At 42.2% G+C, this 26953-nt stretch overlaps 1 protein-coding gene and 1 long non-coding RNA gene across 3 annotated transcripts in view; one reads left to right on the top strand and one right to left on the bottom strand.

Annotated features, from left to right (window-relative positions):
• Positions 1-632: 632 nt before the first annotated feature.
• Positions 633-5321, bottom strand: LOC145885865 (uncharacterized). Its single transcript, XR_014397454.1, has 2 exons — positions 5145-5321; positions 633-1337 (listed from the first exon to the last, which is right to left on the bottom strand). It is a non-coding gene; the product is annotated as an uncharacterized LOC145885865 (long non-coding RNA).
• The window catches only part of LOC106561883 (spindlin-W), a 28238-nt gene continuing 5937 nt past the window's right edge, over positions 4653-26953 (top strand). The window contains exons 1-6 of one of the 2 annotated variants that reach the window (XM_014126172.3): positions 4653-4805; positions 11577-11667; positions 12182-12300; positions 24340-24385; positions 26111-26370; positions 26636-26869. In XM_014126172.3, the coding sequence (XP_013981647.1) occupies positions 12246-12300; positions 24340-24385; positions 26111-26370; positions 26636-26869 (595 nt within the window). In that variant the 5' untranslated portion in view covers positions 4653-4805; positions 11577-11667; positions 12182-12245. Of the gene's footprint in view, positions 4806-11576; positions 12301-24339; positions 24386-26090; positions 26371-26635; positions 26870-26953 lie in introns of both variants that reach the window. The other variant, XM_014126196.3, reaches the window with a different exon arrangement.

The raw sequence follows: 26953 nt of genomic DNA, 5'->3' as shown, positions 1-26953 counted from the left end.
TTATTAAAGGGAAGGAGTGTAGACGATAGGAAGAACACAGCCTCAACTCTCAAAGATGAAGGCTAAAATAACTGATTAAAACCCAGCTTCTTTGCTACTTCATTTTTGCCAGTCAACGGATGGGATGATAGATCTTAACTCCCCAAATCAATAACAGCAACTTTGAAAGAGTAGCGCACATTGCATTCATTATTTCCACGGGCCTTGACCCATATTCAGGACCTTTAGGGTGGGATTGTAATGTTCATTACTGAGTTTGCTGTACAATTTATCATTGCTAAAACTATACAGTCTGATACACAGTCACATTATACAACGCCTCTCCCCCATGTGACCTACTTGTTGTGTGTATGTACTGATATGTATGTGTAACTGATAGATGCACACACGCGACATAGAAATGCTACCAAATATAATTTACAGAAACTTGTTACAAATGACAGAGTCATCCATGATTCACCCAAAGATACAGTTGAAGTCAGAAGTTTACATACACCTTAGCCAAATACATTTATACTCAGTTTTTCACAATTCCTGACACTTAAACCTAGTAAAAATTCCCTGTCTTAGGTCAGTTAGGATAACCACTTTATTTTAAGAATGTGAAATGTCAGAATAAAAGTAGAGAATGATTTATTTCAGCTTTTATTTCTTTCATCACATTCCCAGTGGGTCAGAAGTTTACATACACTCAATTAGTATTTGGTAGCATTGCCTTTAAATTGTTTAACTTGGGTCAAACGTTTCGGGTAGCCTTCCACAAGCTTCCCACAATAAGTTGGGTGAATTTTGGCCCATTCCTTCTGACAGAGCTGGTGTAACTGAGTCAGGTTTGTAGGACTCCTTGCTCGCTTTTTCAGTTCTGCCCACAAATGTTCTATAGGATTGAGGTCAGGGCTTTGTGATGGACACTCCAATACCTTGACTTTGTTGTCATTAAGCCATTTTTCCACAACTTGGGAAGTATGCTTGGGGTCATTGTCCATTTAGAAGACCCATTTTCGACCAAGCTTTAACTTACTGACTGATGTCGTGAGATGTTGCTTCAATATATCCACATAATTGTCCACCCTCATGATGCCATCTATTTTGTGAAGTGCACCAGTCTGTCTTGCAGCAAAGCACCCCCACAACATGATGCTGCCACCCCCGTGGTTCACGGTTGGGATGGTGTTCTTCGGCTTGCAAGCATCCCCCTTTTTCCTCCAAACATAACAATGGTTGAATACTTCAATGTGCTTTTGAACTGAAGTGTACTGTAAAAAGCCATGGGGCTATCGTGAATTAATTTTCCTTTTCTGATTTTCAAGGAGGAAGTTGTGCATGAGCAGGAGAAACTGAAAGAAGAGCAGGGAAACATCCATGAATGCAGTGATCAGCTCCTATCCATCATGCAACAGTTCAAAGGCATGTAAATACATGTTTCCATGGCAACCACCTGGAGGAAGCAGATTGCCCATGTTTGTGGGTGTGGTTTACTTTCCCAAGGATGAAAAACCAAAGGGGTCAACTCAAAAGTCTCTGTGAAAAAATGTGACATTCATTTGTCTTTTTCCACTGGTGTGTTTAAATAGTTAGCATTTTGTCTGTAGCTGAGATTAACTTTTGTTGTCTTTTGCCAGATAGTCATAATATTTTAGAGAGATGGAGGACAAAATGATTATTTTGACCCTGTCAAAAGAACAAATCACTCATGGCATAACGTTTAAATCTTTGGAGTTCCTAGTTGGGCATTTCAAAGTAGGTCTGTATCATAATAGGCCCAGTGGCGACCCCTCATTCAGGACAGGTGGAGCAGCAACCAGGGCAAAATACAGAGCATAGGCGTTGGTAATGTTCTCTAGTTGCGCAGTGATTGGCTCAGTGTTCTGTCACTCATGGGGACAATACGTCACCACAGAATCTACAGGGAGTGCTAGGCAGTTCAAGTCACCTTGGGTGCTGCCATAGATTTACATTAGAAGTGCCCATCCATAAAGGCTCAAGGTCACTGGCCGCAGATAAAATGACGTCAAATCACGTTATATGCTAGCTTTGATTGTACTGATAATGTCAACATCATACTTTCAAAATCTCAGGTAGCAAGCTAGACAAGCAGTCATCATCATGAATCACATCAACAATCTCCTGGGAAATCCTTTTCAATCCTTGTCATATGACGAGAAATTATTGATTAAACATATCGGTGCTCATCGGCCATTGGACATACAGTAAACATTACACAACAAGTCGGAAATCGCAAATTCAACAATGAGTGGTTTGGTAAGAATCAGTGGCTAACTACAAGCGTGGCAAAGCAATCAATATTTTGCTTCCCCTGCCTGCTATTTGGTGGAGAGGGTGTGTGGTCCAAGTCTGGGTTTAAGGATTTAAAACATCTGTCTAAAAGGGTCTCTTTTCCAAGCTTAAAAGGACAAACAATCACACGCAACACCATGGGCCAGAAAAGGTTGAATACATTGACCATGTCAATCCAGCATGACTTCTGCCGCATTCAAAACAACTTTAAACTCGGAACTGGGAAATCTCAGACTTCAGTGAGTTTCAGACAACTGGAAACTTGGAAAGAAACCGGCTCCGACTGGGAAAATACGTTTTGAACGGTCATCCAACTCGGAACTTGGGCCTCTTTCTAGAGCTCCGACCTGAAGATCACTGACGTCATGATTCAACCTTGTTTTTTTCCAAGTTCCCAGTTGTCTTGAAAGCACCATAAATCCAGAAAAGACAGACTTTGATGACAAAGTTTGATGACAAAATCTGCTCACTGTTCAAGTGACAACAACGGTGAATCCAAAAATGTCTTGTATGCTGCTGCATATATGATGTAATATGCTAGGGAGTTATGTATACTGTAGCTAAGAATGTAATACTAAGTGTATGTTGTGTAGTAAGCTGTTAGTAGCCCATGTGCCTCACCCTAATAATTTGGCCCCTTTCCCCCTCCGAACTTAGCCTACTGTTCTCACTCGGTGGTGCAAGCTTTCTTTGTCTGCTTATATGCCCCCTTTATGTATCCTACGGTTCTGACTTGGTGTACAGGGAGAAACTGTAAGAACGGCCCATGTTCTGAATTCTGTCACTGTACATTTCAAAAGTTGAACAAATAATTATATTGACTACGTCTATCTTAGCTCGCTCATTAATGCCTCTTATCCCCTCATTGTTCTCTTATGCCATAGTCTGTACATCTCAATTGTTATAAGCCTATTGCTTACTGTAGATCTATCTCACTAGTATCTTATTCATCATTTTAGGCAACGTTGGAATGATTTAATTGTTTTCCTTACTTTGTGTATTATAATTAGCTTGTGCTTTTCTTAGCGAGGAGGAGATACTATATAATGTTGTTGGGTCTGTAACCATGTTTGCCAGTGACAGTCTCTTCCCATTCAAATATTTTTTTTTCAACAAAAAGTTCAGTAATAGACCCATGTAATTCCAGTTGATATTGTGAGGGTTGTTTTGTTTGTGCAATGCGCTGTCTGTGCGTCGGTATATTGCATATAAAGTGGATCCTCATGATTGTGTTTTCCTTCCTTTTTAGACCACATAGGCCAAATAAAATACCTCAAATGGTAGGCTAACCAAGAGTCTCTCTCTCTCTATGTGGTGACTTAAAGAATAGTAAATTTAAGGCCATCTTGCTGAATTTATCTGAACTAACATCTATCTGAATTTCTGTCGGTGTCCATTTTGAAAGTGCTGACCGAATAGGCCTACCTCAATGCAGCTCATTTGCTTGCACTTGCTTATAATTAGAGCTAAGTGTTAATGATATAAGAATAAACATTAAGACTTACCTGAACATAAATGTAATAATGTTTGTGTATGGTTCAAAAGTCAAAACTAATTTTGGCGTTCATTATTATTGAAGGAGAATGCGGTTCTTATCGATTTACACAAATCCACATGGAGTCAGTAGTAACCATATTTGTTTAAGCAAGTCAGCCATATCAACTATGGTTTTTATAAAGGCAATAAATGTTGGGACAGCTTTATATAGGCCCAAACAGTTTGTGGGCACAGTTTGTCACCTTTATAGTGCAATTAATCAAATGTTTTGTGTTGTGTTGTGTAGTGGCTTTGCTGGCATGCATAAACAAATAAATGAGTTTGCCCTACCAAGATTTACATACTAAGATCACCACTGGATAGGCCTAGGGAAAATGTTGTAAATGAGAATAATTAACTGAGTTGTTGATTCATGTAGCCTAATCATGTACATTAAAATGTTGGAAGGCAATGCAATACTCTTTGTAGTCTTGTCATATCTGCATAAAACAAACCTTCTATTTCCTCATCTTTCAAATGCCACACTGAAGGACTACACTTTTTAGAGAATACATTAAAATAATTACGGAATATTCCATTCTATTCTAAATGTGGGCAAATTAGGCGAACCTGGCAGGTGTATGGGTATAGATAATACAAAAAAAGTTGCCTATAGGTAAAGGATCATTCTTCATTTAATTAGACATTGACAAGACTGGTTGTCAATTAAATAGTTTACTCAAATAGTTTTCTTGTCCTCAAGTTGTTCCGAGCCCTGTCGCAGTCACACATGCGCAGGTGCAGAGCTGTCGGTTCGGGGGAACGCGCAATGACTCACTATTTTGCAGGAAGATGGAATTTACTGCGCCAATTGTTTCTCGTGCTGTAACACTATTTGGCAGCGGAAGAAGAGGGGAAGGTTTTTGGCCGTAGAATCGGTGTTGCCGTCAAACGGAGACTGGCTTGGCAAAGGGGACAAACGGGAGACGAAAATATCCTTCATATCTTGCTATAATTTCACAATAAAGCGGGTAAGATATCCCGACAGACAAACATCTATTGTCAGACAGGAAGCCAACGACAAATATGAATTCGAAAAGGTCTCTATGCGCGCGTAACATGGGTTTTCAAAATTGGGGTTGAAAGTAGGCTGGTTTGAGTCATTTTTGTTTTCATTTGAAAATGTGTTTCTTGTCAGCCAGAGTACAGTACATCCTTTGTTCGACTGTGCGGTTTTGGTACTTACTCTCCCCTCTGCTGCAGGGATTGTAAATAATAGTAATGCAATATGGCTGACATTGGCTGCTGCAGCCACTAACGTTAGCTAGTGTAGCTAATTATGCGCTCTTTGCAGACTGCATTTTTCTTACCATTTCAAGACAATGACCACGTTTACATGCGCACAGTATTCCTGATAGTAGCTCATATCCCGCTTAAAGTCAATTTAGGCTTGATCCGAAAATGTGGTCGGAGGCTTAGTATGGAGGGCGTGACGCAATTGCGTAGTCATGCAGAGGCAAGTCAAACTCTGTACCGCATCGCCTTGCCCTTCCGAACTATGCGGAGGGCTCCGTATAGATCCGCATCGACATGATTGGTTGACGTTAGGTGGGGGCGGTACATCCTGTATAAACACTAACTTCCCCGACAACTTCCTTCACAATTGCTCTGCTCAGCTAAGCGCAAGAAGTATGAAAGCCTTGACATCTGTGGAGCCTGCATCTCAGTAAATGCTGTACGGCCACAGATGTCGGATTGACCAATCAGAGCCTTTTAAGGTCATATTCGGGATAAACTGTTTACGTGAACCTTTGATATCCTGATCATGAGTATCCCTGTAACCATGAATAAACAGAATTTTCCTAATTTAAGTATATGGGTTAAATGGAATAGTAACTGATATATGGACACTGACTGTTGGCCTATAACCTCTCATATATAATGTAATATAACATTAACTCCTGCTGATTTATCAATTTCTTGCAGAGAAATTATATAACAAATGTTATTTTTGTCTTATGAACAGGAGTGGAGAAATATTTTTTTTTTCAGCATCTCTTGAGAAAATGTGAATGAGTGTGTAATGTGTAATCATTGACACTTTTATGCAAGCAGACAGTATTTCAAATAAAATTTTAATAGCTACATACACATATTTAGCAGATGTTATTGAGGGTGTAGCGAAATGCTTGTGTTCCTAGCTCCAACAATGCAGTAGTATCTAAAACAATTCACAACAATACACACAAATCAAAAAAAAAAAATGGACTTTAGAAATATATAAATATTAGATTGAGCAATGTCGGAGAGGCATTGACTAAAATATTCTAGAATAGAATACAGTATATACATATGAGATTAGTAAAGCAGTATGTAAACATTATTTAAACATTATTAAAGTGGCCAGTGATTCCAAGTCTATGTATATAGGGCAGCAGCCTCTAAGGTGCAGGGTTGCGAAGCTGGCTACTGATGGCTAATTAACAGTCTGATGGCCTTGAGATAGAAGCTGTTTTTCAGTCTCTCGGTCCCAGCTTTGATGCACATGTACTGACCTCGCCTTCTGGATGATAGATGGGTGAATAGGCCGTGGCTCGGGTGGTTGATGTCCTTGATTATATATTTGGCCTTCCTGTGACATTGGGTACTGTAGGTGTCCTGGAGGGCAGGTAGTTTGTCCCCGGTGATGCATTGGGCAGACCGCACCACCCTCTGGAGAGCCCTGCGTTTGCGGGCGGTGCAGTTGCCGTACCAGGCCGTGATACAGCCCGACAGGATGCTCTCAATTGTGCATCTGTAAAAGGTTGTGATGGTTTTCGGGACCAAGCCAAATTTCTTCAGCCTCCTGAGATTGAAGAGGCGCTGTCGCGCCTTGTTCACCACACTGTCTGTGTGGGTGGACCATTTCAGATCGTCAGTGATATGTATGCCGAGGAACTTGAAGCTTTCCACCTTCTCCACTGCGGTCCAGTCAATGTGGATAGGGACGTGCTCCCTCTGCTGTTTCCTGAAGTCCACGATCAGCTCCTTTGTTTTGTTGACGTTGAGTGAGAGGTTATTTTCCTGGCACCACTCTCCCAGGGCCCTCACCTTCTCCCTGTAGGCTATCTCATCGTTGTTGGTAATCGTGCTTACCACTGTGTCGTCAGCAAATGTGATGATTGAGTTGAAGATGTGCGTCGTCACACAGGCATGGGTGAACAGGTAGTACAGGAGGGGGCTGAGCCCGCACCCCTGTCGTAGGAGAAGAACCATGCAATTTGAATCATTCATTAATTCTCTTCATGATTGAATGATTTGTGACTGATTTGATGAATCATTGTAATTATATGTGTAAAACAGGGCTAATTTAGTGTTTTGATTTGCCTAGTCCTGGTATCTAATGGTAAAATCTGAGTGACGTAGGGTGGATGGTAACAAAACAGGCTTCTCCTTCACCTTGGCGATCATCACTTCAATGTAATTGACTACATACATGGCTTGGATACATTCCAATAATACACATGAAATCAGGGTCTCTCACTGTTGTCATGACATCCCCACACCAGTGGGAAGAAATAGTTTTTTTTAAAGCTACAATACCAGTCAAAAGTTTGGACACACCTCCTCATTCAAGGTTTTTTCTTTATTTGTACTATTTTCTACATTGTAGAATAATAGTGAAGACAACAAAACTATCATGTAGTAACCAAAAATGTTAACCCAATCAAAATATATTTTAGATTCTTCAAATTAGCTACCCTTTGCCTTGATGACAGCTTTGCACACTATTGGCATTCTCTCAACCAGCTTCACCTGGAATGCTTTTCCAACAGTCTTGAAGGAGTTCACACATATGCTGAGCACTTGTTGGCTGCTTTTCCTTCACTCTGTGGACCAACTCATCCCAAACCATTTCAATTGGGTTGAGGTCGGGTGATTGTGGAGGCCAGGTCATCTGATGCAGCACTCCATCACTCTCCTGCTTGGTGAAATGATAGTCCCACTAAGCGCAAACCAGATGGGATGGTGTATCGCTGCAGCATGCTATGGTAGCCATGCTGGTTAAGTGTGCCTTGAATTCTAAATAAATCACTGACAGTGTCACCGCCAAAGCATCCTCACACTATCACACCACCTCCTCCATACTTCATGGTGGGAACTACACATGCAGAGATCATCCGATCACCTACTCTGCGTCTCATAAAGACTTGGCGGTTGGAACCAAAAATCTCAGATTTGGACTCATCAGACCAAAGGACAGATTTCCACCGGTCTAATGGGCATTGCTCATGTTTCTTGGCCCAAGCAAGTCTCTTCTTCTTATTGGTGTCCTTTAGTAGTGGTTTCTTTGCAGCAATTAGACCATGAAGGCCTTTTTTAAATGTTTTATTTCACCAGGTAGGCCAGTTGAGAACTGCGACCTCATTTACAACTGCGACCTGGCCAAGATAAAGCAAAGCAATGCGACAAAAACAACACAGACTTACACATAAACAAACGTACAGTCAATAACACAATCAAAAAATCTATGTACAGTGTGTGCAAATGTAGAAAATTAGGGAGGTAAGGCAATAATAGGCCATAGAGGCAAAATAATTACAATTTAGCATTAACACTGGAGTGATAGATGTGCAGATGGATGATGTTGTGCAAGTAGAGATACTGGGGTGCAAAAGAGCAAGAAGATAAATAACAATATGGGGATGAGGTAGTTGGGTGTGCTATTTACGGATTGGCTGTGTACAGGTACAGTGATTGGTAAGCTGCTCTGACAGCTGGTGCTTAAAGTTAAAGAGGGAGATATAAGTCTCCAGCTTCAGTTATTTTTGCAATTCGTTCCAGTCATTGGCAACAGAGAACTGGCAGGAAAGGCAACCAAAGTAAGTGTTGGCTTTGGGGATGACCAGTGAAATATACCTGCTGGAGCGCGTGCTACGGGTGGGTGTTGCTATGGTGACAAGTGAGCTGAAATAAGGCGGGGCTTTACCTAGCAAAGACTTTTATAGATGACCTGGAGCCAGTGGGTTTGGCGACGAATATGTAGTGAGGGCCAGCCAACGAGAGCATACCGGTCGCAGCGGTGGGTAGTATATGGTGCTTTGGTGACAAAACGGGTGGCACTGTGATAGACTACATCCAGTTTGCTGAGTAGAGTGTTGGAGGCTATTTTGTAAATGACATCGCCGAAGTCGAGGATCGGTAGGATAGTCAGTTTTACGATGGTATGTTTGGCAGCATGAGTGAAGGAGGCTTTGTTTGTGAAATAGGAAGCCGATTCTAGATTTAATTTGTATTGGAGATGCTTAATGTGAGTCTGGAAGGAGAGTTTACAGTCTAACCAGACACCTAGGTATTTGTAGTTGTCCACATATTCTAAGTCAGAACCGTCCAGAGTAGTGATGCTAGTCGGGCGGGCGGGTGCGGGCAAAAATCGGTTGAAGAGCATGCATTTAGTTTTACTAGCATTTAAAAGCAGTTGGAGGCCATGGAAGGAGTGTTGTCTGGCATTGAAGCTCGTTTGGAGGTTTGTTAACACAGTGTCCAAAGAAGGGCCAGATGTATACAGAATGGTGTCGTCTGCGTAGAGGTGGATCAGAGAATCACCAGCAGCAAGAGCGACATTGTTGATATATACAGAGAAAAGAGTCGGCCCGAGAATTGAACCCTGTGGCACCCCCATAGAGACTGCCAGAGGTCCGGACAACAGGCCCTCCCAGAGGTCCGGACAACAGGCCCTCCAATTTGACACACTGAACTCTATCTGAGAAGTAGTTGGTGAACCAGGCAAGGCAGTCATTTGAGAAACCAAGGCTATTGAGTCTGCCGATAAGAATGCAGTGATTGACAGAGTTGAAAGCCTTGGCCAGGTCGATGAAGACGGCTGCACAGTACTGTCTTTTATCGATGGCGGTTATGATATCATTTAGGACCTTGAGCGTGGCTGAGGTGCACCCATGACCAGCTCGGAAACCAGATTGCATAGTGGAGAATGTACAGTGGGATTGGAAATGGTCGATGATCTGTTTGTTAACTTGGCTTTCGAAGATTTTAGAAAGGCAGGGCCGTGGCAGCTTTCCAATCTTTGGGGATCTCAGACGATACGAAAGAGAGATTGAACAGGCTAGTAATAGGTGTTGCAACAACTTTGTCGAATCATTTTAGAAAGAGAGGGTCCAGATTGTCTAGCCCAGCTGATTTGTCGGGATCCAGATTTTGCAGCTCTTTCAGAACATCAGCTGTCTGGATTTGGGTGAAGGAGAAGCGGGGGGGGGGGCTTGCTGCAAGGGGTGCAGAGCTGTTTGCTGGGGTAGGGGTAGCCATGTGGAAAGCATGGCCAGCCGTAGAAAAATGCTTATTGAAATGATCGATTATCGTAGATTTATCGGTGGTGACAGTGTTTCCTAGCCTCAGTGAAGTGGGCAGCAGGGAGGTGCTCTTATTTTCCATGGTCTTTACAGTGTCCCAAAACTTTGGGGATTTAGTACTACAGGATGCAAATTTATGTTTGAGAAAGCTAGCCTTAGCTTTCCTAACTGACTGTGTATATTGGTTCCTGACTTCCCTGAAAAGTTGCATATCGAGGGGGCTATTCGATGCTTATGCAGAACACCACAGGATGTTTTTATGCTGGTCAATGGCAGTCAAATCTGGGCCTGATTTACGCAGTCTCCTCTGAACAGTTGATGTTGAGATGTGTCTGTTACTTGAACTCTGTGAAGCATTTATTTGGGCTGCAATTTCTGAAGCTAGTAACTATAATGAACTTATCCTCTGCAGCAGAGGTAACTCTTCCTTTATTGTGGCGGTCCTCATGAGAGCCAGTTTAATCATAGCGCTTGATAAATTTTGTGACTGCACTTGAAGAAACTTTCAGCGTTCTTTACATTTTCTGGATTGACTGACCTTCAAGTCTTAAAAGTAATGATGGATTTCTCTTTGCTTATTTGAGCTTTTTTTTGCCATAATACGGACTTGGTCTTTTACCAAATAGGGCTATCTTCTGTATATCAACCCTACCTTGTCACAACACAACTGATTGGCCCAAATGCATTTAGAAGAAAATAAATTACACAAATGTACATTTAACAAGGCACACCTGTTAATTTAAATGTATTCCAGGTGACTATCTCATGAAGCTGGTTGAGAAAATGGCAAGAGTGTGCAAAGCTGTCATGAAGGCAAAGGGTGGCTACTTTGAAGAATCTCAAATATAAAATATATTTTGATTGGTTTAACACTTTTTGGTTACTACATGATTCCATATGTGTTATTTCTTAGTTTTGATGTCTTCACTATTATTCTACAATGTGGAAAATGATACAAATAAAGAAAAACCCTAGAATGAGTAGGTGTGTCCAAACTTTTGACTGGTAATGTACATCTTGATGATTTAGCCCACAATATTTGCGGGGGGGGGTCTGCTTTGGTATGAAATGGATAACCTAACAAAATATTTTCCTATTTTTTGAGATTATGTGCAAAATTTGTCTTTTAAAGTGACTCAATAGAATTAAGCAATACGGCACGAGGGCGTGTGGTATATGGCCAATATACAATGGCTAAGGGATGTTCTTAGGCACAACGCAGAGTGCCTGAATACAACCCTTAGCTGTGGTATATTGGCCATATACCACAAACCCCCAAGGTGCCTTATTGCTATTATAAACTGTTACCAACGTAATTAGAGCAGTAAAAATATATGTTTTGTCATACACATGGTATACGGTCTGATAAACCACGGCTGTTAGCCAATCAGCATTCAGGGCTCGAACCACCCAATTCATAATCACCTTTATATAATAATTTATTTTGGTTTGCAGGTCTTCGCAGAGACCTGACGTGACCGCCATCCCTGAACAGAGACATCCGCCTGCTCCGAAGTCAGTCCTCAACCATCCGTGGACAATCTGGGTTGAATACCATAATCCGTCCCTATCCGTTTTTTCTGTTTTCACTGGGTATCATAGATAGACACTTTACTTTTTAACTCCCTCCCTCCCACTGGGCAAAAACTGGTTGAATAAAAGTTGTTTCCACATCAGTTCAACCCCAAAAAACAATATGTTGACGTTGAATCAACGTGGAAAACTGATTGGATTTGCAAAAAGTCATCAACATAAGGGCATTTCGTAATTTTTTTCACCCAATTTTTAACCTAAATCCAATGACATGGTGACATTTTTTGTTGATTTCATATTAGTTGATTTCATGTTAGCAAATCAAAACTAGATGTTGAACTGACGTCTGTGCCCAGTGGGCAGTTTCCATTTTCTGAATTGGTTGCCATATAGATTTTCACTTTCTCACTTCCTCTGACTGGACCCACTGGACTCTATTAAGATTTATTCCCTGGCTGTTGTCCATCTCTCTGGGCTATAACATAAATCATTAATGTTTTCATTACGTTCATATTTTTATACCCCAGACTTGGTACCATAGATATTTTCACCCTAGTCTGGCAGCTAGGCTGCTCCCCTATATGCTGATGAATGAAGACCCCATTCAGGAAGAGCGCGCCGGGCCAGAGATCCAGAGCTGATGCAGGTCAGTTTGGCTTTAATCAGGCTCTTTATAGATGTGTTGTCTGCATCCCAAATGGCATCCTATTCCCTTTATTACTTACTTACTTAGCCTGCTCCTTTGGGAGCATAGGCCATCAATGACTCCTCTCCATCGCACTCTGTTCTAGTGTTGTATGGTAAGCTGAAATGTCTGTACTTTTTTATACTAGAACATGAGAAATGGTTCAGTACTAGAATTTGTATTACTTTCGGTACTTCTGTCAAATGTCTCATGTCGTCTACTGATTTGAAAGAGGATCAAGTCTGTCTATCAGTGCAGGTGAGGTCCCCTTATAGCGCGAGAGCACCGTGCCTGCTCCGCTTACTCATTGCTAGCTCTAGCCTGTCCTGAGGGACCACTGAACTCACTGAAGTCTGGGCTACATCATGTTAGCTCCCCACTCATGCGGCACAGAAGTTAGCACACTTGAATAATGCAAAGCGGCATTTAGAAATGTTGCAACTGTTTTGCGAACAGTATTTAACAATGGCATTACAGGTGAGAGCAATTAACAATACAATATTGAAGATACCGGTAGCTTCCAGCTTTATAGGCTAACTTCCCTTGCTAGCCTACAGCTCAATTCACTACCCTAGTACTTAGTTTGTGATAATATGCCAACCATAATGCAAAATATGCTGATTTCAAAGCTGATTGTCAACACAAACCATAGCTACAGTCATTGCCCATAACTTTATTCACTTCGTCTCCCTCGCCTGCTACGCTAGGTTACGTCTTTCCTGTCTCTCTCACTGTGTGTGAATGATGTCATTAGGACTTAGAGTAACTTTTTAATTAAAAAAAGAATGATCGAAAGCCAGATGTTTTAGGCTTAGTTATAGTGAAACACGTCAATACTGGTCTTCATATATTTTGGAATTTTAGTAGTAAATCAAGCTTATTCTGCCCCTAGCTGTTCAACTCTACCAAGAAAAATTGTGATGTTGAGGCTTGTGCCTCTACGTCATCTCAAGGGAGGGCTCTGTATGAAATACACTCCCTTCTAGATGTGGGGGGTATCACCTCAAGGCTTACTATAAAGCAGGTGACAGCGCGCCTTATTTGGTTATGGTCTTGATAAGTGGAGTGTGCCAATATATTGTGCATGATGCTTCCTTGACTAGACTACTGACACCCAAAATTCAAAAGGCAGTAGGCACTTTTCTACATATGACAAAATTCAGCGTTCTTTCTTACCCTTTCAGACATCCATCGTAATAAGAAATAGATGACAATGGTAGTCATCTCAATTCCTTGTATTTTTTGTCAACTACTATGACTGATTGGTGGCGCAGTCTGCTAGGACAGTTGGCTCATATTTCAATAGTTGGGTTAGCTGACAACGTCACAAACTATATGCACGCTTCCATGGGGCAGAAGTCAGCATGTTGTTGTGATTTCGGATGGCCAGATTGCTAGAAAGAATGACAAGAAACTGCCATGTGGGGAATCGTAAGTGGCTCGTTTCATCTTGTTTTTGATACTAAAGCTGTGTTCGAATACTAACATACTGTATACTACATACTTAATGAGTATATATTACATACTATTAGTTCGTTTTAGTATACTGTAAACGAACGGTATCCTTTCAGTTGATCGTATTAGCACTTCGCCTGTCTACCTGAAGTTGATGCTGTTGCTATGCAACCTATTGCTAGCTTGTTAGCATAACAAATTACTAGCTAGATATTTTACGATTTCGGGTGTGTTCGTAAATTCAAACCAGAGTGTTGTCAGATTGTCTGCAAATTCAGAACGTTTCGCTCTTGGAGCGTACACTGGAAGCTCTGGCTGAGGAGTAGGGTTGATCCGAGCAAGCTTTCTCACCTCACAACGGTAGTCAAGCACCCAAGTTAACTGGCTAACGTTGGCTAGTTTGCTAGCTACTTCCAGACACAAATGAGAGAACACCTCACTCTGACCATTTTACTCGCCCTAGCAGAGCTGGTTAGGCTGTTTAACTGTTATCCAGAGTGTTGGTGACTGTAACTGTGCTGCTGGCAACAATTTAATTATGCTTGTTTTTGCCGACGTTTACTGACACTGGCCATATTCAAAAGGCGTTGAGCGTTTGTAAATCCTTCAGTAATTCTGCGCTCTGGCACACTCAGATGAGAGTGCTCTGAAATCGGAGTAGATAGCCAAAATGAACAATATCCATTGAGAACTCACAACGACTATACCACTTAGCTAAGAATGAAGTGAATAATCAAATCAATAAATGTTGGGTAGTTAGTTAGATAGCATATAGTTAATATACTGCCTGGCAAGTTCATTTTAATAGTAGCCAACTAATGTTAAGTAACTAACTAACATACCGATACATACTGTTGTAATGCAATGCGCTTCGTAAGGATAGCGTAACAAACAAATTGTCAGCCAACGTAACGTAACTTATTTGAAAAGTCATTACTTTATTACATTGCTCAACATTTTCTTAAACATTTGTCATAATTAGTTAAAGCAATGAATTAGTATCCGCTCTCTTCAACTTCAGCTGCATATTTTCGGCCATTTTCTTAAAATCTGAAAGCGTTGTGAAACCACGCTCATTTTCTGAAGAATTTCATTATGTGCCCTAAGAGCACAGAAATGGTGTCAACAGCTTGAAAACTTCGTATTTTGGCCAAATTAGTACGACATTCGGGAACTTTTGGAATACTAACTATATCCATACTATGACCAATAAGCATACTACATACTCATTTTACGTCACAAATAGTACAGTTAGTGTAGTTGGTATGAGTATTCGAATATAGATTGTCTTGTTTTGAGGTGTTTTGACTGATTTCATATCAATGCTAATATGGCTAAAATTCGCTAGCCAGATAACCAACAACTGTAACTATGTATTTGAAAGACAACAAGTGCAAATGTATTTATGTTTTCAATAAACATTGGAGAAGAACTATACATGTCAACAATCTAAGCTAACCCCCTCTAGTTTTTTCCATGTAGTTGCGCGTGCCTTGGTTTTGTTGCTAAACAACCAACCTATCTATGGTCGTGAGTTCTAATCTTATATAATTTTTTTAATCCTTTATTTACAATATTCATCCCCTGCCCACACACTTTGAATTCTGAAAAGTGAAAGCATACCTGTGAGAGAGGTCGCCCTAGTAGTAGTTTTTATGGTTTTTATGTAGTACCCACGACCAATCTGTGAGTTAATTTGACCATTGGAAAAATAGCTACTGCATAAATACTGCAATTCGGGTTGGATTGAACTGAAATGTTTAAGATATGAGTGCATCGGTCCACCGGTTCACTGAAATTGTTTGCTTTTACTTTCTTTCTACCTTCGAAAATACATCTCATCTGTGGTGACAACTGATATGTCCTCTCCTTCACTCTCAAACTAAGCATGTAACTGCATTGACAGTCATTGATTTACAAGTAATTTCGTATGCCGAACAAGCCCAGTCAATATATCAGTAGCCTAGTTAAACTGCGCGCTGCTTCGCACACTGACCAACGAGAGGTAAGCGGCCTATTCCTATTCCTTGCACATCTGCACATGGCACCTTCAGAATTAAAATGCTTGTAAAATGGTTGCGTAATATTAGGCTATATTAATTGAGTGACAACCACTGTAATTGGTCATTGTTATCAAATGTTGGAAAATTGTGTTTTACCGGAATAAAAGAAAGCGACCAGAGACACCTCTCTCATCTGGCTATAGTGTCTACAGTGTCTTCAGAAAGTATTCACACCCCTTGACTTTTTCCACATTTTGTTGTGTTACAGCCTGAATAGAAAATTTATTCAATTTAGATTTTGTGTCACTGGCCTACACACAATACCCCATAATGTCAAAGTGGAAATGTTTACAAATTAATAAAAAATTAAAACCTGAAATGCCTTGAGTCAATAAGCATTCAACCCCTTTGTTATGGCAAGCCTAAATACATGCAGGAGTAAAAAGTTGCTTAAATCAAATCAAATCAAATTTATTTTTATATAGCCCTTCGTACATCAGCTGATATTCTCAAAGTGCTGTACAGAAACCCAGCCTAAAACCCCAAACAGCAAGCAAAGCATGTGAAAGAAGCACGGTGGCTAGGAAAAACTCCCTAGGAAAAACTCTAACAAGTCACAATAAGTTGCATGTGTGAAATGAGCAGGGAATTTCAAACACAGATTCAACCACAAAGACCAGGGAGGTTTTCCAATTCCTCGCAAAGAAGGGCACCTATTGGTGGATGGGTAAAAATAAAATAAAAAGCAGACATTGAATATCACTTTGAACATGGTGAAGTTATTCATTACACTGGATGGTGTATCAATACACCCCCTCAATACAAAGACGCAGGCGTTCTTCCTAACTCGGTTGTTGGAGAGGAAGGAAACCCCTCAGGGATTTCGCCATGAGGCAAATGGTGACTTTAAAACAGTTACACGGTTTAATGGCTGTGATAGGAGAATACTGCGGATGGATTAACAACATTGTAGTTACTCCACAATACTAACGTAAATGACAGAGTGAAATGAAGGAAGCCTGTACAGAATAAAAACTTTGTCCTTAATATAAAGCATTATGTTTGGGGCAAATCCAGTAGATCACTGAGTACCACTCTTCATATTTTCAAGAATGGTACTGGCTGCATCATCTTATGGATATGCTAATCGCTGCCAAAGGTGATTCTTACATGTATTGACTCGGGGTTGAATGTAATCAAGATATATTAGTGTATTAGTGTTTTATATTATGTATTTTCTTAAAAATGTTAGAATTTTTCTTCCACTTTGACAGAATATTTTGTGTAGATCGTTGACAAAAAAATTACAGTTAAATACATTTTAATCCCACCTTAACACAAACTGTGGAAAAAGTCAAACGGTGTGAATACATTCTGAAGGCACTGAAATTAGATTTCATTTTGATTGTTCAGGTTCACCATCAGCAATAGTTTTGGTAGTTTTGCTTAAAATCCAGTTCAACTGGGCAATTTGAGCTAGGGTAAAGCAATTAACATTTTCACACATACCAACAAACGGGTGTGTTCTTATACAGTGGTCCCTGCAGCGTACACTCAAACTGGTGTGATTAGAATGCTTATTTAGAACGTCCAGTTTCAATTGACGCAACAGTCAGCATTTGAGCTAGCCACACTGTATTTTCACAAAAACATTTAGCACAAACACAGTTCTTACAAAGTTATGTCCTGAATGTGACCAGTTTATTTTTGGATGCAGTAGCGACAGCATACGCAATCATCCAAACCGGAAAATGTACGCTACATTAGTGGATGTCAATTAAGGCAGCCCTCGCACCTCTCTGATTCAGAGGTTGGGTTAAATGCGGAGGACACATTTCAAGGCATTCAGTTGTACAACTGACTAGGTATCCCCCTTTCCTAGCGCTAACTGAGGAAAGATTGACATATCACAATCGGTCATAACATTTACATTTAAGTCATTTAGCAGACGCTCTTATCCAGAGCGACTTACAAATTGGTGCATTCACCTTATGATATCCAGTGGAACAACCACTTTACAATAGTGCATCTAAATCTTTTAGGGGGGGGGGGGGGGGGGTTAGAAGGATTACTTTATCCTATCCTAGGTATTCCTTAAAGAGGTGGGGTTTCAGGTGTCTCCGGAAGGTGGTGATTGACTCCGCTGTCCTGGCGTCGTGAGGGAGCTTGTTCCACCATTGGGGTGCCAGAGCAGCGAACAGTTTTGACTGGGCTGAGGCTGGTCATATTTAGATAACTCTCAGCTGTCAGAAACCACAATATGAATTAGCTAATAACAATTACTATTTATAATTAATCACATCACGGATGAGCTCACCATTGATAGAAATAATTGAGTAAAACACTTTCTAGAAATCAAAAGTAATCAATGGGTAGTTTGTGCACACCGCCATGTTTTTCGCGTCAACCAAATATAATAAGAGGAGACAAGATGAGTTTGGTCTGTTTGCAGTATGCATGTTGAAAGGGGTGTGTCGTCTACGACCATTCACTTCCGGAAGTTTACCCTTCGTCTCATTATACAATCTTTGGTCTGACAGATGTTTACGTGACACCCAGAATGCATTGTATAATGTCAACAAACATAGCTGGCAAATAGCTTAGCATTAGCTCATTATAATCAATACAACCTTCACAAAAGTATTTTACATAGATCATAGGTGTCCATTACAATCGATGTATTAATCGGAATGCATTATTTCTCACCAGTACTTGAAAACATGTGATTAAACTGTAAATACATTATGCTCCATACATACATACAGTTGAAGTCAGAAGTTTACATACACTTAGGTTGGAGTCAATTAAACTCGTTTTTCAACCACTACACACTATAGTTTTGGCAAGTCGGTTAGGACGGTTAGGACATCACAAGTATTTTTTCCAACTATTGTTTACAGCCAGATTATTTGTGTTATAATTCACTGTATCACAATTCCAGTGGGTCAGAAGTTTACATACACTAAATTGACTTTATACAGCTTGGAATATTTCAGAAAATGATGTCATGGGTTTAGAAGCTTCTGATAGGCTAATTGACATCATTTGAGTCAATTGGAGGTGTACCTGTGGATGTATTTCAAGGCCTACCTTCAAACTCAGTGCCTCTTTGCTTGACATCATGGGAAAATCAAAAGAAATCAGCCAGGACCTCAGAAAATAATGGTAGACCTCCACAAGTCTGGTTCATCCTTGGGAGCAATTTCCAAATGCCTGAAGGTACCACGTTCATCTGTACAAACAATAGTATGCAAGTATTAACACCATGGGACCATGCAGCCGTCATACCGCTCAGGAAGGCGACGCATTCTGTCTCCTAGAGATGAACGCACTTTGGTGCGAAATGTGCAAATCAATCCCAGAACAACAGCAAAGGACCTTGTGAAGATGCTGGAGGAAACAGGTACAAAAGTATCTATATCCACAGTAAAACGAGACCTATATCGACATAACCTGAAAGGCCGCTCAGCAAGGAAGAAGCCACTACTTCAAAACCGCCATAAAAAAGCCAGACTACGGTTTGCAACTGCACATGGGGACAAAGACCTGCGCCGCTTCCTGTGTGAGGCAGGGTCGTACTCTGCGAATGTTGTAGAGCATGAACCTACAGGATCGGGTCACCGCCTTGATGTTAGTGGAGAACGACAGGGTGTTGTCCAGGGTCACGCCAAGGTTCTTAGCACTCTGGGAGGAGGACACAATGGAGTTGTCAACCGTGATGGCGAGATCATGGAACGGGCAGTCCTTCCCCGGGAGGAAGAGCAGCTCCGTCTTGCTGAGGTTCAGCTTGAGGTGGTGATCCGTCATCCACACTGATATGTCTGCCAGACATGCAGAGATGCGATTCGCCACCTGGTTATCAGAAGGGGGAAAGGAGAAGATTAATTGTGTGTCGTCTGCATAGCAATGATAGGAGAGACCATGTGAGGATATGACAGAGCCAAGTGACTTGGTGTATAGCGAGAATAGGAGAGGGCCTAGAACAGAGCCCTGGGGGACACCAGTGGTGAGAGCACGTGGTGCGGAGACAGATTCTCGCCACGCCACCTGGTAGGAGCGACCTGTCAGGTAGGACGCAATCCAAGCGCGGGCCGCGCCGGAGATGCCCAACTCGGAGAGGGTGGAGAGGAGGATCTGATGGTTCACAGTATCAAAGGCAGCAGATAGGTCTAGAAGGATGAGAGCAGAGGAGAGAGAGTTAGGTTTAGCAGTGCGGAGAGCCTCCGTAACACAGAGAAGAGCAGTCTCAGTTGAATGACCAGTCTTGAAGCCTGACTGATTTGGGTCAAGAAGGTCATTCTGAGAGAGATAGCAGGAGAGCTGGCCAAGGACGGCACGTTCAAGAGTTTTGGAGAGAAAAGAAAGAAGGGATACTGGTCTGTAATTGTTGACATCGGAGGGATCGAGTGTAGGTTTTTTCAGAAGGGGTGCAGCTCTCGCTCTCTTGAAGACGGAAGGGACGTAGCCAGCGGTCAAGGATGAGTTGATGAGCGAGGTGAGGTAAGGGAGAAGGTCTCCGGAAATGGTCTGGAGAAGAGAGGAGGGGATAGGGTCAAGCGGGCAGGTTGTTGGGCGGCCGGCCGTCACAAGACGCGAGATTTCATCTGGAGAGAGAGGGGAGAAAGAGGTCAAAGCACAGGGTAGGGCAGTGTGAGCAGGACCAGCGGTGTCGTTTGACTTAGCAAACGAGGATCGGATGTCGTCAACCTTCTTTTCAAAATGGTTGACGAAGTCATCCACAGAGAGGGAGGAGGGGGGGCGAGGGGGAGGAGGATTCAGGAGGGAGGAGAAGGTGGCAAAGAGCTTCCTAGGGTTAGAGGCAGATGCTTGGAATTTAGAGTGGTAGAAAGTGGCTTTAGCAGCAGAGACAGAAGAGGAAAATGTAGAGAGGAGGGAGTGAAAGGATGCCAGGTCCGCAGGGAGGCGAGTTTTCCTCCATTTCCGCTCGGCTGCCCGGAGCCCTGTTCTGTGAGCTCGCAATGAGTCGTCGAGCCACGGAGCAGGAGGGGAGGACCGAGCCGGCCTGGAGGATAGGGGACATAGAGAGTCAAAGTATGCAGAAAGGGAGGAGAGGAGGGTTGAGGAGGCAGAATCAGGAGATAGGTTGGAGAAGGTTTGAGCAGAGGGAAGAGATGATAGGATGGAAGAGGAGAGAGTAGCGGGAGAGAGAGAGCGAAGGTTGGGACGGCGCAATACCATCCGAGTAGGGGCAGAGTGAGAAGTGTTGGATGAGAGCGAGAGGGAAAAGGATACAAGGTAGTGGTCGGAGACTTGGAGGGGAGTTGCAATGAGATTAGTGGAAGAACAACATCTAGTAATGAGGTCAAGCGTATTGCCTGCCTTGTGAGTAGGGGGGGAAGGTGAGAGGGTGAGGTCAAAAGAGGAGAGGAGTGGGAAGAAGGAGGCAGAGAGGAATGAGTCAAAGGTAGACGTGGGGAGGTTAAAGTCACCCAGAACTGTGAGAGGTGAGCCATCCTCAGGAAAGGAACTTATCAAGGCGTCAAGCTCATTGATGAACTCTCCAAGGGAACCTGGAGGGCGATAAATGATAAGGATGTTAAGCTTGAAAGGGCTTGTAACTGTGACAGCATGGAATTCAAAGGAGGCGATAGACAGATGGGTCAGGGGAGAAAGAGAGAATGTCCACTTGGGAGAGATGAGGATCCCAGTGCCACCACCTCGCTGACCAGAAGCTCTCGGGGTGTGCGAGAACACGTGGGCAGACGAGAGAGCAGTAGGAGTAGCAGTGTTATCTGTGGTAATCCATGTTTCCGTCAGCGCCAAGAAGTCGAGGGACTGGAGGGTAGCATAGGCTGAGATGAACTCTGCCTTGTTGGCCGCAGACCGGCAGTTCCAGAGGCTGCCGGAGACCTGGAACTCCACGTGGGTCGTGCGCGCTGGGACCACCAGGTTAGAGTGGCAGCGGCCACGCGGTGTGAAGCGTTTGTATGGCCTGTGCAGAGGGGAGAGAACAGGGATAGACAGACACATAGTTGACAGGCTACAGAAGAGGCTACGCTAATGCAAAGGAGATTGGAATGACAAGTGGACTACACTTGTCATTTGTGGGAAGCTTGTGGAAGGCTACCCGAAATGTTTTAACCAAGTTAAACAATTTAAAGGCAATGCTACCAAATACTAATTGAGTGTTTGTAAACGTCTGACCCACTGGGAATGTGATGAAAGAAATAAAAGCTGAAATAAATCATTCTCTCTACTATTATTCTGACATTTCACATTCTTAAAATAAAGTGGTGATCCTAATTGACCTAAAACAGGGAATTTTTACTAGGATTAAATGTCAGGAATTGTGAAAAACTGAGTTTAAATGTGTTTGGCTAAGGTGAATGTAAACTTCTGACTTCAACTGTATGTGTATGTGACCAATAAAATTTGATTTGAAATATTGCAACCAGCTGGTTGAGTTGCCCAATTAGATTAAACTAATTTTGTATTGGAATTTGTAAATCATCTAAAAAACTATGAATTTACATTATGTCTGCTTCATTGATACCGTCTGGATCAAGTGCCATTCTGTGACTTTGGCATTTTCTGTTGTTGCTGTGGTATCGTTTTGGTATCGAGTGTCGTGATGGTATTGAGTGTCATGGTCTCAAATGATTGCCTTGCCTGGTTCACCAACTACTTCTCTGATAGAGTTCAATGTGTCAAATTGGATGGCCTGTTGTCCGGGCCTCTGGTAGTCTCTATGGGATTGCCACAGGGTTCAATTCTTGGGCCAACTGTTTTCACTGTATACATCAATGATGTCGCTCTTGCTGCTGGTGAGTCTTTGATCAACTTCTATGCAAACGACACCATTCTGTATACTTCTGGCCCTTCTTTGGACACTGTGTTAACAACCCTCCATACGAGCTTCAATGCCATACAACTCTCCTTCCGTGGCCTCCAACTACTCTTAAATACAAGTAAAACTAAATGCATGCTCTTCAACCGATCGCTGCCCGCACCTGCCCGCCCGTCCAGCATCACTACTCTGGACGGTTCTGACTTAGAATATGTGGACAACTACAAATACCTAGGTGTCTGGTTAGACTGTAAGCTCTCCTTCCAGACTCACACATCTCCAATCCAAAGTTAAATCTCAAATTGGCTTCCTATTTCGCAACAAAGCATCCTTCACTCATGCTGCCAAACATACCCTCGTAAAACTGACCATCCTACCGATCCTCGACTTCGGCGATGTCATTTACAAAATAGCCTCCAATACCCTACTCAATAAACTGGATGCAGTCTATCACAGTGCCATCCGTTTTGTCACCAAAGCCCCATATACTACCCGCCACTGCGACCTGTACGCTCTCGTTGGCTGGCCCTCGCTTCATACTCGTCGCCAAACCCACTGGCTCCAGGTCATCTACAAGACCCTGCTAGGTAAAGTCCCCCCTTATCTCAGCTCACTGGTCACCATAGCAGCACCCACCTGTAGCACGCGCTCCAGCAGGTATATCTCTCTGGTCACCCCCAAAGCCAATTCCTCCTTTGGCCGTCTCTCCTTCCAGTTCTCTGCTGCCAATGACTGGAACGAACTACAAAAATCTCTGAAACTGGAAACACTTATCTCCCTCACTAGCTTTAAGCACCAGTTGTCAGAGCCGCTCACAGATCACTGCACCTGTACATAGCCCATCTATAATTTAGCCCAAACAACATTCCCCTACTGTATTTATTTATTTTGCTCCTTTGCACCCCATTATTTCTATTTCTACTTTGCACTTTCTTCCACTACAAATCTACCATTCCAGTGTTTTACTTGCTATATTGTATTTACTTTGCCACCATGGCCTTTTTTGCCTTTACCTCCCTTATCTCACATCATTTGCTCACATTGTATATAGACTTATTTTTCTACTGAATTATTGACTGTATGTTTGTTTACTCCATGTGTAACTCTGTGTCGTTGTTTTTGTCGCACTGCTTTGCTTTATCTTGGCCAGGTCGCAATTGTATATGAGAACTTGTTCTCAACTTGCCTACATGGTTAAATAAAGGTGAAAAAAAAAAAAATATATATATATATATATATATGGTATTTAACCTGGTATCAAAGTCAAACTTCTGCTATCGTGACAACACTATTCTTTTCTGGGCAGTCTTCTCCAGCTCGTTCCACTCCAAGCTGGTTCTCTTTGTATCTGCCTCAAGCTCCCACCACCAGGTGTTTCTCGGCACCCTTTTTTCCTTATGCCAGCCTTGTGAGTTCCAGGATCGAGCTTGCCTGGTGATATTGGAAACACCTGGACACCTATTCCCTTTATAGTGCACTACTTTTGTTTCCTTAATAATGCACTTCTTTGGACCAGGGCCCTTAGAGGCTTTGATCAAACAGTGCTCGATAGGCCTATAATAGGGAATAGGGTGCCATTTGAGGGGGACAGACTTTGTGGTTTGCTTTTGTTATCTTCAGATGATAATCAGGTAGCTTTAGCCTACTGATAAGAGTAGAGTCGGCTAGCTACTGAATATATTTACTACATTCATTTGCATTAGGAAAAAAAAAATGTAATGTTTTGTTTTTAAGGGCACTCAGGTGTTTCTGCAAATATGAAGAAAAAGAACTCCCACAAGTAAGCCAGGAATCCTCTACTTTCCTTAGCTATTATGTACCCTTTGATTGTGCATTTGTAAAACATTCAGCATTCAACTGTTTTTAATAGACATTTTGCATAGTAGGCCTATTAAATGAATGGCTAAAACCATCTGCAGCCTACTTTTGCCTATGTAGAGAACAGTGGTGCTTGGTAAGATACATTCATTATTTAGTCTAGTAGTGCCACACTGAATACCTGATATCTGATACTGGTCTTTAGTGGCCTGCTGAAGCGAATACAGGGCTAGTATCAGCTGTTTAGCGACACACCACCATGGTATGATCAGTACTATATTCACACTTCAAAGTACACAGTCTTTACGGGTCTCATGTAGACAGATCCAGGGAATGAAAGCAGATCAGAGTACACACTTGACTGTATTATATTGCCATGGGCTACAGAGCATTTGGAAAGTATTCAGACCCCTTGACTTTTTCCACATTGTTACGTTACAGCCTTATTCTAAAAATTATTTTTTTAAGTCCTTATCAATCTACACACCATACCCCATTATGACAAAGCGAAAACGGGTGTGTAATTTTTTTTGCAAATTTATTACAAATAAAAACAAGAAATACCTTATTTACAAAAGTATTCAGAGTCGAAATTGAGCTCAGGTGCATCCTGTTTCCATTGGTCATCCTTGAGATGTTTCTACAACTTGATTGGAGTCCACTTGTGGTAAATTCAATTGATTGGACATGATTTGGAAAGGCACAGACCTGTCTATATAAGGTCCCATAGTTGACAGTGCATGTCAAAGCAAAAACACCTAAAGACTCTCAGACCATGAGAAACAAGATTCTCTGGTCTGATGAAATCAAGATTGAACTCTTTGGCCTGAATGCCAAGCATCACGTCTGGAGGTAACCTGGCACCATCCCTACGGTGAAGGATGGTGATGGCAGCATCATGCTATGGGGATGTTTTTCAGTGGCAGGGATTGAGACTAGTCAGGTTCGAGGGAAAGATGAACGGAGCAAAGTGCAGAGAGATCCTTGATAAAAACCTGCTCCAGAGCGCTCATTACCTCAGACTGAGGCAAAGGTTTACCTTCCAACGGGACAATCACCCTAAGCACACAGCCAAGACAACGCAGTAGTGGCTTCGGGACAAGTCTCTGAATGTCCTTGAGTGGCCCAGCCAGAGCCCGGACTTGAACCCGATCAAACATCTCTGGAGAGACCTGAAAATAGCTGTGCAGTGACTCTCCCCATCCAACCTGACAGAGCTTGAGAGGATCTGTGGAGAAGAATGGGAGAAGCTCCCCAAATACAGGTGTGCCAAGCTTGTAGCGTCAGACCCAGACTCGAAGTTGTAATCAATGCCAAAGGTGCTTCATCACAGTACTGGGTAAAGGGTCTGAATACTTATGTAAATGTAATATTTCCGTTTTTGCTTTGTCATAAGTGGTGTTTTGTGTAGATTGATGAGGGGAAAAAATGTGTTCATCAATTTTAGAATGAGGCTGTAATGTAACAATGTGGAAAAAGTCAAGGAGTGAATACTTTCCAAATGCACTGTATATATTTAATTAATCAAATATTTTAGTCTATTTGATGTACTATAAAATGGATCTAGTTAGATTAATAGCTAATGTAAGGGACTGACAGCCATCAGGTTTTCACCCTTTTCATTGGCTAAGTGGATGTTTGTTCCCCGAATTCCCCTTTTTCATAAGTTATCTGAAACATCGTTCAGGAAACAAAAGAACAGCATGGGCCCCAACAAGGCAGTGTCGTCAGCGCCGCGGCGGAACATCGTGGGCTGTCGTATCCAGCACATCTGGAAGGAGGGGAGCGCTACATCTCAGTCGCAGTGGAAAGGCACGGTGCTAGACCAGGTGCCTGTCAACCCCTCGCTCTACCTCATCAAGTACGACGGCTTCGACTGTGTCTACGGCCTGGAGCTGCATAACGATGAGAGGGTACAGGGCCTCGAGGTGCTCCCTGACCGTCAATGTAAGACCTTGTCCTATGTATACGTATTGTTTATATTGATTGTCATTTGGTATTGATTGATGAACGCAAAGTCGCAGACAAGTTTCTGTTTGTGCTGTAATGGTGTTACACGTTCATGGTGCTCCTAAAATGTTAATATGAATTTTGAGTTTAATGATCGTTGATATTCACGAGTTAGTAAGATTTCCAATGTATAAGTTAAACATGGCAAATAGACTTGAAACTAGATGTTACCATGTACCCTATGCCATGTACTCTGTTGCAGCCTCTACGCGCATCAGCGACGTCAACCTGGCTGACACGATGATAGGGAAGGCAGTGGAGCACATGTTTGAGACGGAGGACGGAACTAAAGACGAGTGGAGGGGCATGGTTCTGGCCCGGGCACCCATCATGAATACCTGGTTCTTTATCACCTACGAGAAAGACCCCGTCCTGTACATGTACCAGCTCCTAGATGACTACAAGGAGGGAGACCTGAGGATCATGCCTGACTCAAGTTAGTCCTGTCCTTAGAGTTAGGCTGCACTTCAAAATGACAATAGACCAATCTCTTGATTGTAAGACTGCTTAAAGATAAGAT

Source organism: Salmo salar, chromosome 01 (assembly GCF_965601325.2).
Source record: "Salmo salar chromosome 01, fSalSal1, whole genome shotgun sequence".
NCBI classification, from domain to species: Eukaryota; Metazoa; Chordata; class Actinopteri; order Salmoniformes; family Salmonidae; genus Salmo; species Salmo salar.
Note: the sequence above shows the minus strand (reverse complement) of the source record. Positions and strands in the feature narration are given on the sequence as shown.